Below are 15366 nucleotides of genomic sequence, written 5' to 3'. Positions count from 1 at the left end.
AGTCTGTGGCCTGAGGGGTCCAGTTCTTAATGTATAAAACAAAACCAGTAACTAAAATGTCAATTTTTGGAATGTCACATTTGGAAATATCAATGCCTTATGTTTTGTTTGTGGTTTTTTTTTTTTTTTTTTTTGCCATCAAAATTGTAATCTTCACAGGCTTAAGTCACCTTGGTTCTACTCCCGCTTTACTAGTCTTAAAATTTTTTAAATGAAATACCACCTCATCAAATGTCCTCTGTGTTGCAAAGAAAATCCTAGGAATTTGGTTCTTCTTGCTGTGCTTCTGTCTCTCCACATGGTTTTCAGCCTCATGGATAAATACGAAGAGGATGTCTTCAATGAAAACAAGCTTGTTGAAGTAATTATATCCTGCATGTCCTTAAATGCTTTTGGTTCATATTGAAGTGCATTTTACGAGTTGGGAACATGAATAGAAGGGATTGAGGAGAATAGTGTGCGTATCATCTGAAGTAGGGGTTTTGGAGAGTGTATGCAGTGGTCACATGGATTTACTGCCTGTAGTGGGATATTTTCATTCTTCCCTAATCAGTAGATTGCAGTGCATTCCAGTGGTGCTGAACAACGTGGAGTGGACTCATAGTGTCATTGAGCTTGACTCCCTTAAAGAAGAAGGTATGCAGTCTTTCAGGATATCACATATTTTAAAAACTTGTCAGTTGTTTTGAAGAATAGAGAGGGAAGGATGGGGAAGACTTTAACTGTTAGGGTCCATCTTCTGGCTTTTACTCACTTCCGCCTTACTCTATCTAAATCCAACCATTGTTAAAACGAGATAATTATTTTTGGGTATTTTGGGGCACATATTTGTGTGTATGTGTGTTAGTCGGAAGGGAGGGCCTCTGGTTTTCAGTCAGTAATGGAGGTCTCAGATCCCCATCGCTCGCTCTCCCCAGCTCCTCACTGGGGGGTAAGAACCACTGTGCTAGGCTGCCCTCTTCCATCCCAAAGCCTGTAGATCTATGGGGACTTTTGACATATGAAATTATTTCTCAGAAAACTAACATGAATTTGCAAGACCCATTTTTAGTAGAGTGTGTTATGGTAGACCTATGTTTAGAGAAAAGTAGAAGGTGGTTCTTTTGTATGTATGAAAAGTCTTCATTATTCTTTTCCTCAGAGTCGTGTCTCACTTTGCACATACTGTTCTTCAGTTTTCTTCATCTATTGTCATTTGTTTAAACTAATTTACCTTATTTAACTTACCTCTTTTTATCAAGTTACTTATCTTTTGTAAGTATTAAATAAGAGTTTTGAGACTGGCTCTCAGGAATTCTCCTGTAGCACCAAGTATGGCATTTTATCAACAGCGAGTGCTTAATAAATGTCATGAACGGGCTGGCTCATTGTAGAAGTGGCTGTCCGTGGAAAACTTTCTGTGGAGATTTCCTTGTTTTTAATGGCTTCCCCCTCTTATTTTAACTGATGGCTATGATTTGAGGAATGTAACTGTTACTTTGTGATTCTTAGTCACTATGTGAATATAATTTTGGGGGGATATATACTTTTTTAAACTTTTGTTTTATTTTTCAGTGTTCCAAGATTCATTGTTTATGTACCACACCCAATGCTCCATGCAATACGTGCCCTCCTTGATACCCACCATCAGGCTCGCCCATCCCCCCACCCTCCAAAACCTCCCCTCCCCTCCAAAACCCGTAGTTTGTTTCTCAGAGTCCACAGTCTCTTACGGTTTGTTTCCCCTTGAAAAGTCTTCTCTAATTCCTTTAAGGCAGTAATCAAAGCTGTGATCCCATTTATTCAATGCGTTCTGTTTTTGAATCTTATAATGGAACCTTTTTCTTTTCTTTTTTTTCTTTTTTTCCAGCAAAGGAAATGAACCTGCAGGACATCAAGGAGGATTTGGAATCGGATCCAGAGGAGAACAGCACCCTTTTTATGGGCATCCTCATCAAGGGACTGGCCAAGCTGAAGAAGATTCCAGAGACTGTTAAGGCAATCAAAGAACGCTTGGAGCAGGAGCTACAGCAAATTGTGAAGAGGTCTACAACCCAGGTAGCAGACAGTGGCTATCAGAGAGGAGAGAACCTCACTGTGGAGAACCAACCAAGGTAAATGGGTGTACAGTTTGTAGTTTGGAGAATTCTACATTTTCTAGGATGGGGGCTAGGTGAACAAGCTTCTGTTGATGTTATTTCTTGAGCTTGGGGTACTAGAGCCCATACAAACTCAGATTGGTGAAAATTGCTGAATAGGCATTATTGGGTTGAAAAGTTTTAAAGCATATTGTTCGTACTCAAATGAAAAAAAAAAGTAATTATTGAATATTAAGTACTAAGCATCATTTAAGGCATTTATGTGTATTATTTCATTTACTCCCACCACCACTTTATGAGCTACTTATTAGTGTCTACATTTTACAATTAGGGAAACTGGGGCTCAGAAACTAATAATTAGTTCAAGGTCACAGATGAAGTGGCTGGCCTTGGAGTTGAATGCATCTCTGTGGTCTTTCCTCTGTCCTCAGCTTTCTCCTTTGATGTGTGGTGATATTTGTCAATAAGGCAAGTAGGCTTCAGGAATACCTGTATCTATTTAAAATAGCTTATAGGATTTGGATTTCGTAATTCTTGTTTCATAAGGGGAAACTGAAATTGTACTACAGTCCCAACTCTGTCTTAACTCATACACTGAGAGATCATGTCTGCCAAACCAAAATTCAGGGCATAATAGACTAATATCTCTTGACCGTGGGACAAGATATTTGAAATGGACTTTTCTAGAAAATCCAAGATATACTCTACATAGGTCTCTGTTCCTCCCCACCTCCTTCTTTGCTGTTACCCTCTCCCAACCCTCCATGCTTACCAGGGCAGGGATTTGTGACAGTGGAGGGGCGGGGAGAGACCACTGGAAACTACTTTCATGTAGGGGCAGAGGGCAGAGTGGAGTGGGTCTTCTCTCAAATGATGTCAGTTCCTGGGAGGTGCCAGACAGTATGTGGAGGGGATCATAGTCTCGTGGACCTGTTGTTAAGGGAATTCTACTCTTTGTATGTAGGACTAAGTTTTTTTTTTGTTTGTTTTTTAAAGCAAATAACAAATTTAAGGAGAAAGAAGAGCTTACTTAGAATTTCTCAGACTTTAAATATTTTAGAAAAATTAATGTGTTCTATTTGTATTTTCTATATTCTTTGATGTATCTAAATACCTAAATAACATTGATTTTGATTATTCCTTAAAGCTCTTCAAAAGTTAATTCCCTTGAACTTCATTCAAAAGTGCAGTTGGTATGGGGCGCCTGGGCGGCTCAGTCGGTTGAGGGTCTGGCTCTTGGTTTCGGCTTGGGTCGTGATCTCATGGGTCGTGGAATCGAGGTCTCCATCGGACTCCGCAGTCAGCGGGGCGTCTGCTTGAGGGTTTTCTCCCTCGGCTCCTCCCCTTACTCGGTCTCTCAATAACTAAGTCTTTTTTTAAAAAAAAAAGTGCAGTTGGTGAAGAAACCGTCTTCCACCCATCTCCTGCCATAGACCATTTCAAAGCATGTGTTTTGATGGGTTTCGGAGCTAGGCAGACCTGCTTTTGAATGCCAGCTCTATAATCTGAAGAAAATAATCCCCATTTTATAGGATTGCTTGCCCTAGGTGAGGTCACGTGATTAGAGTTTAGTAGAGCAGCGCCAGGAAGAACTATGACATGCCTAGGTATATATGAACACACGCGTTTATTTATTCTTGCTTCCTTCCTGAACTGCCGTGTTCTTTGATCACTCACATTGTGATCCAGAGCGGCTGGGGAATGGTTCTAAATTGAACTTTGCTTTTCTTCTTTCTTTGCCTGGTGCCTGGATTTCCGTGAAGACCTTTTGCCTCCTTACTAATGAACACTCCAAAATTCTGGCTTGCTATTTGCCATGTTGCTGCAAGTCCCTAGATGAATACACTGAACTTTCATAGGGAAATAACATGACTATAGTGTATATTGGAAATAGAACGAAAGGGCACGGATCAATAACTTTTCTGCAAATCTCATTACAGTACCCTTAAAAGCAATGTGTCTTTCATAGGATTTTGACCCCTTCCTCTTCCATTCCCTAAGCCCCTTCCAGTATTCACAAGTGGAAATTACAGCTGTAGAAGTAGAAATTCAGCATACTGCCCCAGGAAATAATAAATGTTTCCTCTGTGAGGAATGAGTTAGCAGAAGGGTTCCCCACCGCCCCCCCCCACCCCTTTACGTTTTTTTGTTGTTGTTGGTATTCAGTACTTTTGCAGGCAGGATATATTGGACACTGGCAAGTGAACAAGCTGCTGGTCTTGGTTTCATGTGTATAACACGATCCCATTTTATAAAATGTACAAATCTGAAAAATTGAGCCCAAACTACTAAGAGAGAAAATAGTTGAGAGCGAACAAATTTTGGGGGTGAGCCTCTCTTCTTGAGTCTTAGGCTGGGATTCCAAATGACCGATAATTTTGAGCTAGTCTGTGGTGGCTCTTTGCTTGCAGGTGCCTTAAAATTCACAGATTAATGACCTTGAAAATGTCATTCAAAAGTGATTGGCCTTGTTGCTTCTAGAAGCTGAAAATTTTAGAAGGGATATTGTCAGGTTATCCCTTGAAGCTTGCATGGTATTTTATGTTCATCAAACTGTACTGGGATGTGTTAGTGGCATTTATTTTAGAAAGAAGTCATAATACTTCATATTATTTACAATACAAGAAATCTTATGTGAAAGTACAAGAATCTGGTTTTCTTAAAGTTGGAATGTAGGTAAAAAGAACCATAAATCCTTTTTTACCCCCAATATGTACATTCTTTCCCTCACCCCCAGTGAATTAACCTCTTCCAGATCATTAGCATATAAATGCTACTCTGAGGCAAGATACCAGTACTATAACTTTCCTTAAAAGTTTTATTGTTCAGCATCATCTTATTAAATATAGTCTGGTTGTGATGCATTGCAGGCCTGTTTTCATTTGTCTTTATGTAAAGAGAATGTGGTGTGCTGTTTTGCTAGAAAAGAAGAAGGAACCAGGCTAGTGAATTGTCATGCTTCACTTCCTGCAGAGTCAGAATATTTCCACAGCCAGTTTTTTAAAAAATCACTTTGGTGAACCACTTATTTTTTGACACTGGACCCCCCCGCCAAACTATCTGTTGTCTATTTATTGGAGAGATAGTCTTTCTGTTCATTCATAATCTATGAATATAAACCTCTGCTTACTATTAAAGAAAAATATTCAATTCCTGTTGCCAACTCGCTATAAACATAAGAGCAACATGTGCTTTGCTAATCTCCCAGAACCTCCTACCACCCATAATTTCCTCCGAAAGACAGGCAGTGTCTTCAGTTTCAGATGGCTCATGTGGTCTGCGGTCTGGGCAGCTCATTACCCATTTCTTCCTCTCCTGCTGTGTAATTACTGCTTCTTTCCCAAAATCTAGCCCGTGAGCATTTCATAGCATTTTTGTTTCCAAGAAGCTGGAAGAAGTTCTTTAATAATTAACAAATAGGAAAAGCGTGAGGAAGAGGTAAAAGAAACAAAATCCTCTCAAGGTTCAATGTCAAGAATGTGGAGGAGAGGAAGATGGGAGAAAAGAGAGTGATTGGCATGTGTGAGGCACCTCTTTTGTCTATTTAAAAATAACCCCATTTAAACTTGGAGGCAGCAAATCATTGCAGGGGGAGGTGCTGGAGGGCGGCTCAGCTTTGGTAAAACTGCTGGTCTTGAAGAGGGCAGAAGGGGTTGAGTGAGTTGAAGCCGTGGCTGCTGTGGAAACCCATTTTCCTTTTGGAAAGAGATCCTTTTGCCATGTTCCTTCGTCTTGGTTAAGAATGCAGGAAGATGAAGCGTCTGATCTAAAAGGCAGAGAACATTACATGTTCTGTGCCCACTGGGATAGTAAAGATTTGTGGAAAACACAGGAAAGAAATACACTTTAATGCTGAAAGTAGTTGTATTTGGATAACGTTGTAGATTTTTCTTCCCTCTCTATTTTGTAACTGTTATTAAGTTCTAGTGAAAAATAAATTAATTATTTAAGAGTTAAAGTACTAAAGTTCCTTTAATCAGAAGAAATCATTGAAAATGAAAATGCCTAATGAGGGTATCAGTATGGAAACATGTAATTAATACCTGTTTGGAGACCCAACAGGATCTAGACCATTAGATTACCTTCTATGTTGTATGTGTGTGTGTGTGTGTCTGTTTGTGTTTAGTTATCTTCTAACTGCTTCTAGAATGGAAGCCTTGAAAGAGAATTAGTTTGCTTTGCTCAGCACCCTGTCCTCAGAATGTAGCGCAGTGCCCACCTGACCCAATATTTGTTGAATGAAAGAATGAATTCCTACATATGTTGAATATCTATCGTGAACCAGACACTGGGCTGAAACGTCAAAGAAATAAGGCGTAAGTTTAAAGTCCAGAGTGGGAGGAAAGGCATTAATCGGAGAACTTTTCAATAAGTATATTAGTTTATTATGCTCTTCTTCTTCGTTTTTGAAATGTGAAATTTTCAATAATACAGGGTTTAAATGTTTATTTCCTTTTCAGTGAACTATCTACTTTTCTGTTTTTTTTTTTTTTATTGATTTGTGAGAAGTCTCTATTATCAAAATTAGTTCTTTGGGATTTATTTCATAATTTCCCCTCAATTTTTCTCTTTTGACTTTGTATGGTCTACGGTCATACCACTGTGACACACTTGGTCATGGATTTTTTTTAGACCTGTGGCTGGAGTCAGGCATATGAGTCTTTTTCAAATAACTAGCATTTCCTTCCATTTTTTTCTTTTTCTATTAGTTACTCTTCTCCTAAGTCTCTGAAATGTAGGATTTTGTGGGATTGGTCATTTTATTGGACAGAAAAGTCATTTAGGAGCAGCTTTGAAGCAAGGTCAAGCATTTGTCCTTGTGGCTTCGTGTAGCCATTCCCAGCCACTGCATGTAGCACCTGGACATGCTCGGAATCAGGAGGGCCTTGATGTAATTTAGAGGAGTCGTTAATTCGAGTCAAAGCAAGCGGGAAGCAAGTAAATTTAACTTCAGTGATTATTATATCATTTGATTAAATCTCTACTTTTGATTACACATATCAGTGAGAACATGCTTTAAATATACTCAACTGTTAAATACTGAAGGCTATGAATAGGATGAACCAAGGACATACAGAGGAAATTCCACTATTCTTCAACTAGAGCGTATCCCCTGCAGCTTTACTGCAGTATTTTTAGAACAAATGAAAGGAGTTAATTCTTTACATGTGGGACTGAATGTACCAATTGTTAACTAAAACATTAAATTTATTACCGTGGAAGGTAGTACTGGTTCCAAATCTATGTATGTTCTAGTAAGACTTAATAAATAAATTGGTCATAGCTTTGTAACACATCAGGTCATTAGTAATGTGAGTAATGTTCTTCACTCTCTTGTAAGCATGAAATTGGACAGCTATCTTTCCGATTGTGTATTGTTCTTGGGTGATGATCTTCAGAGCAAGGGTGTTTGGCTAAATGGGACGGGTCTTAATATGGGATTGCTTAAATATTTGTATCTGTCAGGGTAAAAAAAAAAAAACAACCACCACCAACAAAACCTGCCTTTGAATTCTCTTGTTTTCCATGGTATTACAGGTTTGAATTAGAGATCACGTGAGTTAAAGGACTGGCGGATAAAATCTATTTCATGGTTTATTGATAATGTTTAGGTGTCAGCCTTCCTGCTGCGTCTGGGCCCCCTACTGTATCTGCAGGTGGTGAGAGCTACCTTAGGTCCTATTTTCTGTACACTTGTTGGTGTTAGATGAAGAGGTATTCCACATTCAAACTGACATGAGGTCTTCCATTGCAATAACACAAATAAAACCCTTGTGTCAAGTGACAGCTTTCCCTTGCTGATGTTTACAGTCATGTCAGATGGGATTAAAGCATCGTCTTGAGTCTCTTAGGCTGTATTTCGTACCTTAGAGGCTCTTCTGACTCCTGGCCCATTTCATTACCGTCGTATCTAATCAGACTGGACTATGATTTCGTAAGTGGGGACTTAACTTTGTGTTTTTGCAGCCTGACCTAGGGCTGGACACATACTGAATTGCCCAAGAATGTTAATGAATAAGAAAAAGATGCTAAGAAGACAATTTTTTAGTAAGAGGAAGTGAATTAAAAAAAAAAAAATCTCTGCACCAGGAGTGGGGTCTAAAGAGCAGCACCAATGCCATTTGGAAGCTGGAAGTGGAGGGCAATTGAAGTGGAGTGTCTGGGGGCAGGGCCCGCAGGAGTCTATGCCTTAGGCAATTTGCGTGCTTGTCAGAGCTTGAGAACACTCTTTACAACATCTCAGACATCACAGAGTTTTCTGCTTTTGTAGTATTTATGCTTTTGTCATCTGATACCTCAGCTTAGCGGCCCTCACCACTGGCCTCATTAGAGGTAGGGGGTTATTAATCCCAGATTTACTCAGGGAAATGTGAAAGCCAAAATAATTTGACAGTTCACAAAGCTTGATGGTGGCAGAATTAAGAGTAGAAGTAGTCTCTTTCTGTCAGGGAGTTTGCCTTCTGTCTTCTATGAAATTGACACTCCCAGTTCTTTTCCTGGGCCTGCTTTTGTTTTTCCACGGGAGAAAGGTCGTATCTGCACTGACACATCCTTTCTCCCACCCACACCCCCTGTTGTGATCGATGACAGGTCTCTCAGAGATAGCTGGACATGTTAAAAAGTGTGATCAGCAGCCACAGAGTAAATGGATCTTAATTAGCTCACCTGAGAATTAAACTGATGACTTAGATACCTAAGCCATTCCCCCCTAGGGACCTGGCACATTCTTGCACATACTAAAAATATGCATCTAACATCTTTAGTTATCTCTGAGCAGTAGATCTATGGATACTTTTTCTAATGTTCCGCTATGATGATACATTATTTTGGCATGGGGGAGAGGAATTCCGCCCCGCCCCAGCTTCAGTGAGGTCTTATACTTGATTCACAACATTGCATAAATTTAAGGTGTAGAACATGTTGATTGGACACCCTTACATATTGCAAAAATGATTGCTGGCATAGCATTATCTAACAACTGCATCACATCAGTTAATTCCCATTTCTTTTTTGCGGTGAGAACTTACGATCTACTCTTAGCAACTTTCAAGTCCATAATATGGTATTAACTCTAGTCACCATGCTATACATTAGCTACCCAGAACTTACACAATTACAGCTGCAAGTTTGTACTATTTGACCAGCTCCCCATTTTCTCCCCCCCTAACCCCTGGCAAGCATCGTTCTAATCTGTTTCTTTGAGTTTGGCTTTTTTTTTTTTTTTTTTTTTTTTAGATTCCTCATACGTGAAAACACATAGTATTTGCTAGACTTATTTGCCTTATCCTGATACCCTCAGATTTCATCCATCTTGTCACAAATGACAGGATGTCCCCCTTTCTCCTGGCCAAATCGTATTTCATTGTACGTATGTATATAGGTGTGTACGTATACGCGTGTATACACACACATGCATACCACATCTTCTTTATCCGCTTGTCCGTTGATGGACACTTATGTTGTTTTCCAATTTTAGCTCTTGTGAGCAATGCTGAAACAAACGTGAGAACTCAGACGTCTTTTTGAGATCCTGTTTTCATTCCCTGTCATTTCCTTTCAATCCCCAGATGCGGGATTGCTGGATCATAGGGCAGTTGCATTTTTAATTTGTTGCGGAACCCCCATACTATTTTTAGTAGGGGTTCCACCAATTGATATTGCCAACCAACAGGGCACAAGGATTCCCTCTTCTCCACGTCCTTGCCAATATTTGTTCTTTTGTTGTCATTTGATGATAGGCATTTGGCCAGGTATGAGGTGGTGTCTCATTTTGGTTTTGATTTGCCTCTTCCTGATAATGAGTGATGCTAAGCACCATTTTACGTCCCTTTTGGTTTTTTGTATATCTTCCTTGGAAAAATGTCTTATTTAGTTCTCTGCCTATTTTTAAATAGGATTGTGTGTATATGCCTTTTTGTTGTGGTTACTGAGTTGTATGAACTCTTTATAGATTATACATATTAACTCTTTATCAGATACATCGTTTGCAAATATATTGCTTAAAGATTTTATTCGCTTGAGAGAGAGAGAGAGAGAGAGAGACTGAAAGAGAGAGCGTGCCCGCGTGTACAAGCAGGTAGAGAGGCAGAGGGAGTGGGAGAAGCAGACTCCCTGCAGAGTGGGGATTCCCAACTTGGAGCTCGATCCCAGGACCCCAAGATCCTTTTCTGAGCCCAAGTCAGACGCCTAACTGACTGAGCCACCCAGATGCCCCTATCATTTGCAAATATATTGTTCCACTCTATGGGTTGCTCCTCATTTTGTTGGTGGTTTCCTTTGCTGTGCTGAAGCTTTTTAATTTGACATGGTCCCGCTTGTTTGTTTTTACTTTTGCTGCTGTTGCTTTTGGTGTCAAATCCAAAAAATCATTGCCAAGGCCAATGTCAAGGATCTTACCTCTGTTTTCTTCTAAGAATTTTGTGGTTTCAGGTCTATGGTTGAGTCCTTACCCCACTTAGAGTTGACTTCTGTGTATGTGTGAGATCAGGATCCAGCTTCTCTCTTGCCCCTGTGGCTTCCAGGATTCCCTGCACCTTCTGTTGAAGAGGTTATCTGGGAAAGGCTTTGTGAAGAATGATGCTAATTATTTAATTAAAAGGAAGAAGGCCTGGGTTTGTTTTCTATTTTAGTCACTAGTTTGCCATATGTTAGAATTAATTCACTGGGGTCATCGACCCAGAATTCAGGCACTGGGCATGAGAGGCTGACTTACCAGTGGGGAAGTGACACAGGAAGAAAGTTCCCAGCGCCAGGGCCCCGTGCAGTGTGCTTTTTATTTTTGCTCTGTTTCTTTGTACATTGCTAATAGTTTTTTCCTGTTCTTTTCATCGTGCAGATGGAGAATTAGTCAGCACTTCTCAAATAGTAACTTCTTTTTACATGAAGATTGTTATTAATAAGTGGCAAAACTTATCTCTACCCCTTTAAAAGTAGATATTAGGCAACCCTGAAGATTAAGTAGGATCCTGTCCTGTTTTGAAATGAAAACTACTAGCTCAGCCAAGCTTATTAGGAAACTGTATATGTGAGATAGAGACGTGTGGACATAAGACCATTTTGATAGGAAATAATTGATGATCAATTTCCTTCAATTTTTCACAGAAGACCCAAGCTTGGAGGTCAGTGTTTTCTTATCTCTTAGAGCATAGTGGTAGGGAAATAAATAGTCTGTAGTTTTTGCCTTTGTCTATCAGTGGGAAGATGCAGAACCCTGATTTTAAAGTCTCAGCGGATAAGAAGTAGTAGAATGGAACCGATTTTCTACCTTGTGTGTGTGTGTCTTTGCTTTGTGACCAAGTAAGGCAGCTCCTTGGCTGCAAACATGGGTTTTCCAGCCAAGTGACTAATTCAAGGTTCCCTGGATGTTAAATTTAGATCCACATAGTTGCATCTCACCTTAAATATTGAACACTTTTCACAGCTTGATGATACAGCTTTATACCATAGACACTCCTTGTCTCCTTATAACGGTTCGTTAACATTTTCTTATGTTTCTTGAAGATGAGGCAGACAGGGGTAGCTGCAAGTGGGAGGTTAGTAGAGGGTCTGGGAAAAAAAGTAACATTTTACTTTTAAGAGGGCTGTTTCTAAAATCTGCCAGGTAATTGGATGTATGTTTAAAGAACAGAGATCTCCTTCAGTCCCACACTTCTGTGGGGTTTTTGTTTTTGTTTTTTAATATAAAACAGATTTTATTATAGTATTATTAAAGTTAGCTCTGAGTGCATGTGTCTTTCAGCTTGAACTATACCTTTGATTCTCACGTTAAGATTGGTAAGGTTATCCTTTTGAGAGGGTAGTTAAATGTGAAATATTTTTTTATTATGGGCTTCTGAAACCAGGAAGTTATAATATGTAACGTATTTCCTCACCTTGTTGTTGGTCACCCAGAGAGAGTGTGAGGATTGGGAAGTGTTCACAGGACTCTGGGAACAGGCTGTGGAAGAGCTTCTGAGAAGGAGCCAGCAGAGAGGGGGAAGGAAAGCAGAAGAGCGTTGGCTTGTGGACCAGGGGGATGCGGTGTCTCAAGGAGGAGCGAGTGGTCAGTAGAAACAAGTGCTGCACTTACTTAAATAAGGGCTGGAGAGTGTCTATTAGATGGAGCAAAATGATGTTGGAGACTTTTGCAAGAGTTGTTTTAGTAGAATATCAGGGGTAAAAACTAGTTTATGGTGAAAAGGTAGAGTCAGTATAGACAGTTCTATTGACATTTTTTCCAGCCTTGATTTCCCTGGCATTGTACAGTACTGATACCGCTTCGGCCTCCCTCCCTCCCTCCCTCCCTCCCTCCCTCCTTCCCTCCCCTTCTCCTTCCTTCCTTCCTTCCTTCCAAGATCTATTTATTAGAGAGAGAGCGAGAGAGTGTGTGTGGAGGGAGGGGGAGAGAGAAGATCTGAAGCAGACTTCCTGCTAAGTGAGGAGCTCAGCGCGGGGCTCCATCTCTCAACCTGGAGATCATGACCTGGAGATCACGACCGGAGCCAAAATCATGAGTTGAAGCCTTAGCCAGTGGAGCCACCCAGGCACCCGTGGCCTCTTCTTAAAAACAACTTCCTTTTTTTCTAATACCCCTAAAAAGAACAACCTCTAAAACTGAGGCCTTTGTTTAAACCTTATCTGTGTTACAGTTTCGTTGTCTGTAAAATGGGGATAAAAGCAGTACCTTCCCTATTGGGTTGGCCAAAGGTTTCAATGAGATGATCCAAGTAAAGCACTTCCACAGTGCCTGGCATGTAATCAGTGTGGCTGTGTTTGGCGCAGTGGTCTTTGTTGCTGTCCTCGTCGCTATTGTCATCATCCTCTTTGCCCTCCTACTTCAGCCCTCCTGTTTCAGAGCTCTCTTTCACTATGCCAGCTTTAGCCACCAGGCCCATGCTGAGGACCCCAGGTCAGTGTCTCCAATTCTAGACTTCTAATATTGCTGCCACCCTACTCATGGACTCAGGTACCCACGACATTTGACTGTTACCTCATTCTGGGCATTGGGCCTTGTGTTGGAGGAGGCATATAGTTACAGGGAGACGTAAACTAAGGCTTATGCCCTTATTTTCTGTTGCAGGAGGCCATGCATGTCACTGTTTTGTCACTACCCTGTGTCCGTTGTGACCGTCTATTTTTGGAGGGCATATAGAGTCGCAGAGGAATGAAGGAATTGGCTCTTACCCTGTGAGTTAGGCCTCCTTCAGTTATCAGTGACAGACTCCAGATCCAAGTAAACTGAAGCAGGGGTTTTCCTGGAATGATGCTGCTGTATCTTTCTGACAGAGCTGACGGGGGGGACAGAGGTGCACCTGGGCCATGCAGACATCTGGAGCATCTCCTGTGTCTCTCCCCGTCTCCCCTTTCAGATGGTATCTGTTAAAGGTACAAAAACAACTTGCTGTTGTTTCAGGTTTGTTTTTTCAGTTTACTTTTACATATATATTTTTTTAACATCTTAATTCAATTTTTTTCAGTGTTCTGAGATTCATTGTTTATGCACCACACCCAGTGCTGGATGTAATATGTGCCCTCCCTAATACCCACCACCAGGCTCACCCATCCCCTCATCCTTCTCCCTTCCAGAACCCTCAGTTTGTTTCTCAGAGTCCACAGTCTCTTGGTTTGTCTCCTCCTCTGATTTCCCCCAGCTCACTTCTCCTCTCCATCTCCCAGGGTCCTCCGTGTTATTCCTTATGCTCTACAAGTAAGTGAAACCATATGATAATTGACTTTCTCTGCTTGACTTATTTCACTCAGCATAATCTCCTCCAGTCCCATCCATGATGATAAAAAAAGTTGGGTATTCATCCTTTCTGATGGAGGACCTTTCTGATATGGACCATATCTTTCTTATCCATTCATCCGTTGAAAGGCATCTTGTTTCTTTCCACAGTTTGGCGACCGTGGCCATTGCTGCTATGAATATTGCGGTACAGATGGCCCTTCTTTTCACTACATCTGTATCTTTGGGATAAATACCCAGCAGTGCAATTGCAGGGTCATAGAGCAGCTCTATTTTTAATTTCTTAAGAAACCTCCACAATGTTTTCCAAAGTGGCTGCACCAACTTGCATTCCCACCAACAGTGGAAGAGGGTTCCCCTTTCTCCACATCCTCTCCAACACATGTCGTTTCCTGTTCTGTTGATTTTGGCCATTCTAACTGGTGTAAGGTGGTATCTCAGTGTGGTTTTGATTGGAATTTCCCTGACGTCTAGTGATGATGAACATTTTTTCATGTGTCTGTTAGCCATTTGTATGTCTTTGGAGAAGTGTCTGTTCACGTCTTCTGCCCATTTCTTGACATGATTATCTGTTTTTTGGGTGTTGAGTTTGAGGAGTTCTTCATAGATCTTGGGTATCAGCCCTTTGTCTATAGTTTCATTGGCAAATATCTTCTCCCATTCTGTGAGCTGCCTCTTTGTTTTGTTGACTGTTTCCTTTGCTGTGCGGAAGCTTTTGGGACTTTACATAGATTTTTTGCATCTATTTCTCAATGTCTGTGATTAGGAAACTGTAATTAAAGAAGTTTGTGTTTGAGGAACCTGTGATTTGGAATACCCTCATGATGTTGTGAAGGTCCCACGGATATGCAGCAGGGAGCTGGCTTCAGGTCTGTGGTTCTCAGTGGCATTTATACTATCTGGTCATCCCAGGATTACCATGTCACTGTGCTACCTGTGATGCTGTATTGCTGTTTAATGCACACTATTTTGTGCCTCTAGATATGACTGCTGTGGTGCATGTGAGAGAGACAGTGGGTGTTCTTTTTTTCTGAAGGGTAGAAATGGCAATTAATTGAAATTTTAATCTTGGAGGTTCTTAGGCTTCTTTGTATGGGAGGCTTTTGTTAAGGTCCGTTTAAGGAGTCTCGTACTTTATTAATACTGTCTGCTCATTTGTCTTTTAGATCAGTGGTGGAACCTTGAGTCTAAAATGATTTAAGTGACCGAGTTAACCACAATGGAATGGTTTATTTCTTTTATTTATTTAAATTTTGTGGTGGGAGTGGGGACTAACTTGAGCAGGGCTTTGTGTGTTTGGGTGACCCTGAGTATGTCTACAGCTGAAGACAGTCGCTTGTTTTCTCACTCTAGTGTTGTGTGGGCAGTTGGCAAGTGTCTATGAATATTCATCTTGTTTTTCTTGATTTCTGGTGGCTCTAAATTGGGCCAGACTAGTGTGGATTTATGTCCTGTTTATGTGAGTGATTCCTGATCTCTCTTACTCTTTGATGCTTCAGGAGAGAGTCATCTTACTTTTTCTTTTTTAAGGAGTGCATAATCTTGGTAAGGGATGTTGTGCCT

The 15366-nt window shown here is 40.6% G+C and overlaps 1 protein-coding gene across 6 annotated transcripts in view; it reads left to right on the top strand.

Annotated features, from left to right (window-relative positions):
* EXOC4 (exocyst complex component 4) overlaps positions 1-15366 on the top strand; it is a 726477-nt gene that overhangs the window by 86449 nt on the left and 624662 nt on the right. For all 6 annotated transcript variants that reach the window (XM_032868997.1, XM_032869003.1, XM_032869014.1 and 3 more), the window contains exon 6: positions 1850-2093. In XM_032868997.1, coding sequence (XP_032724888.1) covers positions 1850-2093 — 244 coding nt within the window. The remainder of the gene's footprint in view (positions 1-1849; positions 2094-15366) is intronic.

The sequence above is a fragment of the Lontra canadensis genome, unplaced genomic scaffold (assembly GCF_010015895.1).
Source record: "Lontra canadensis isolate GAN:19392208 unplaced genomic scaffold, GSC_riverotter_1.0 scaffold2, whole genome shotgun sequence".
Taxonomy (NCBI): Eukaryota; Metazoa; Chordata; class Mammalia; order Carnivora; family Mustelidae; genus Lontra; species Lontra canadensis.
Note: the sequence above shows the minus strand (reverse complement) of the source record. Positions and strands in the feature narration are given on the sequence as shown.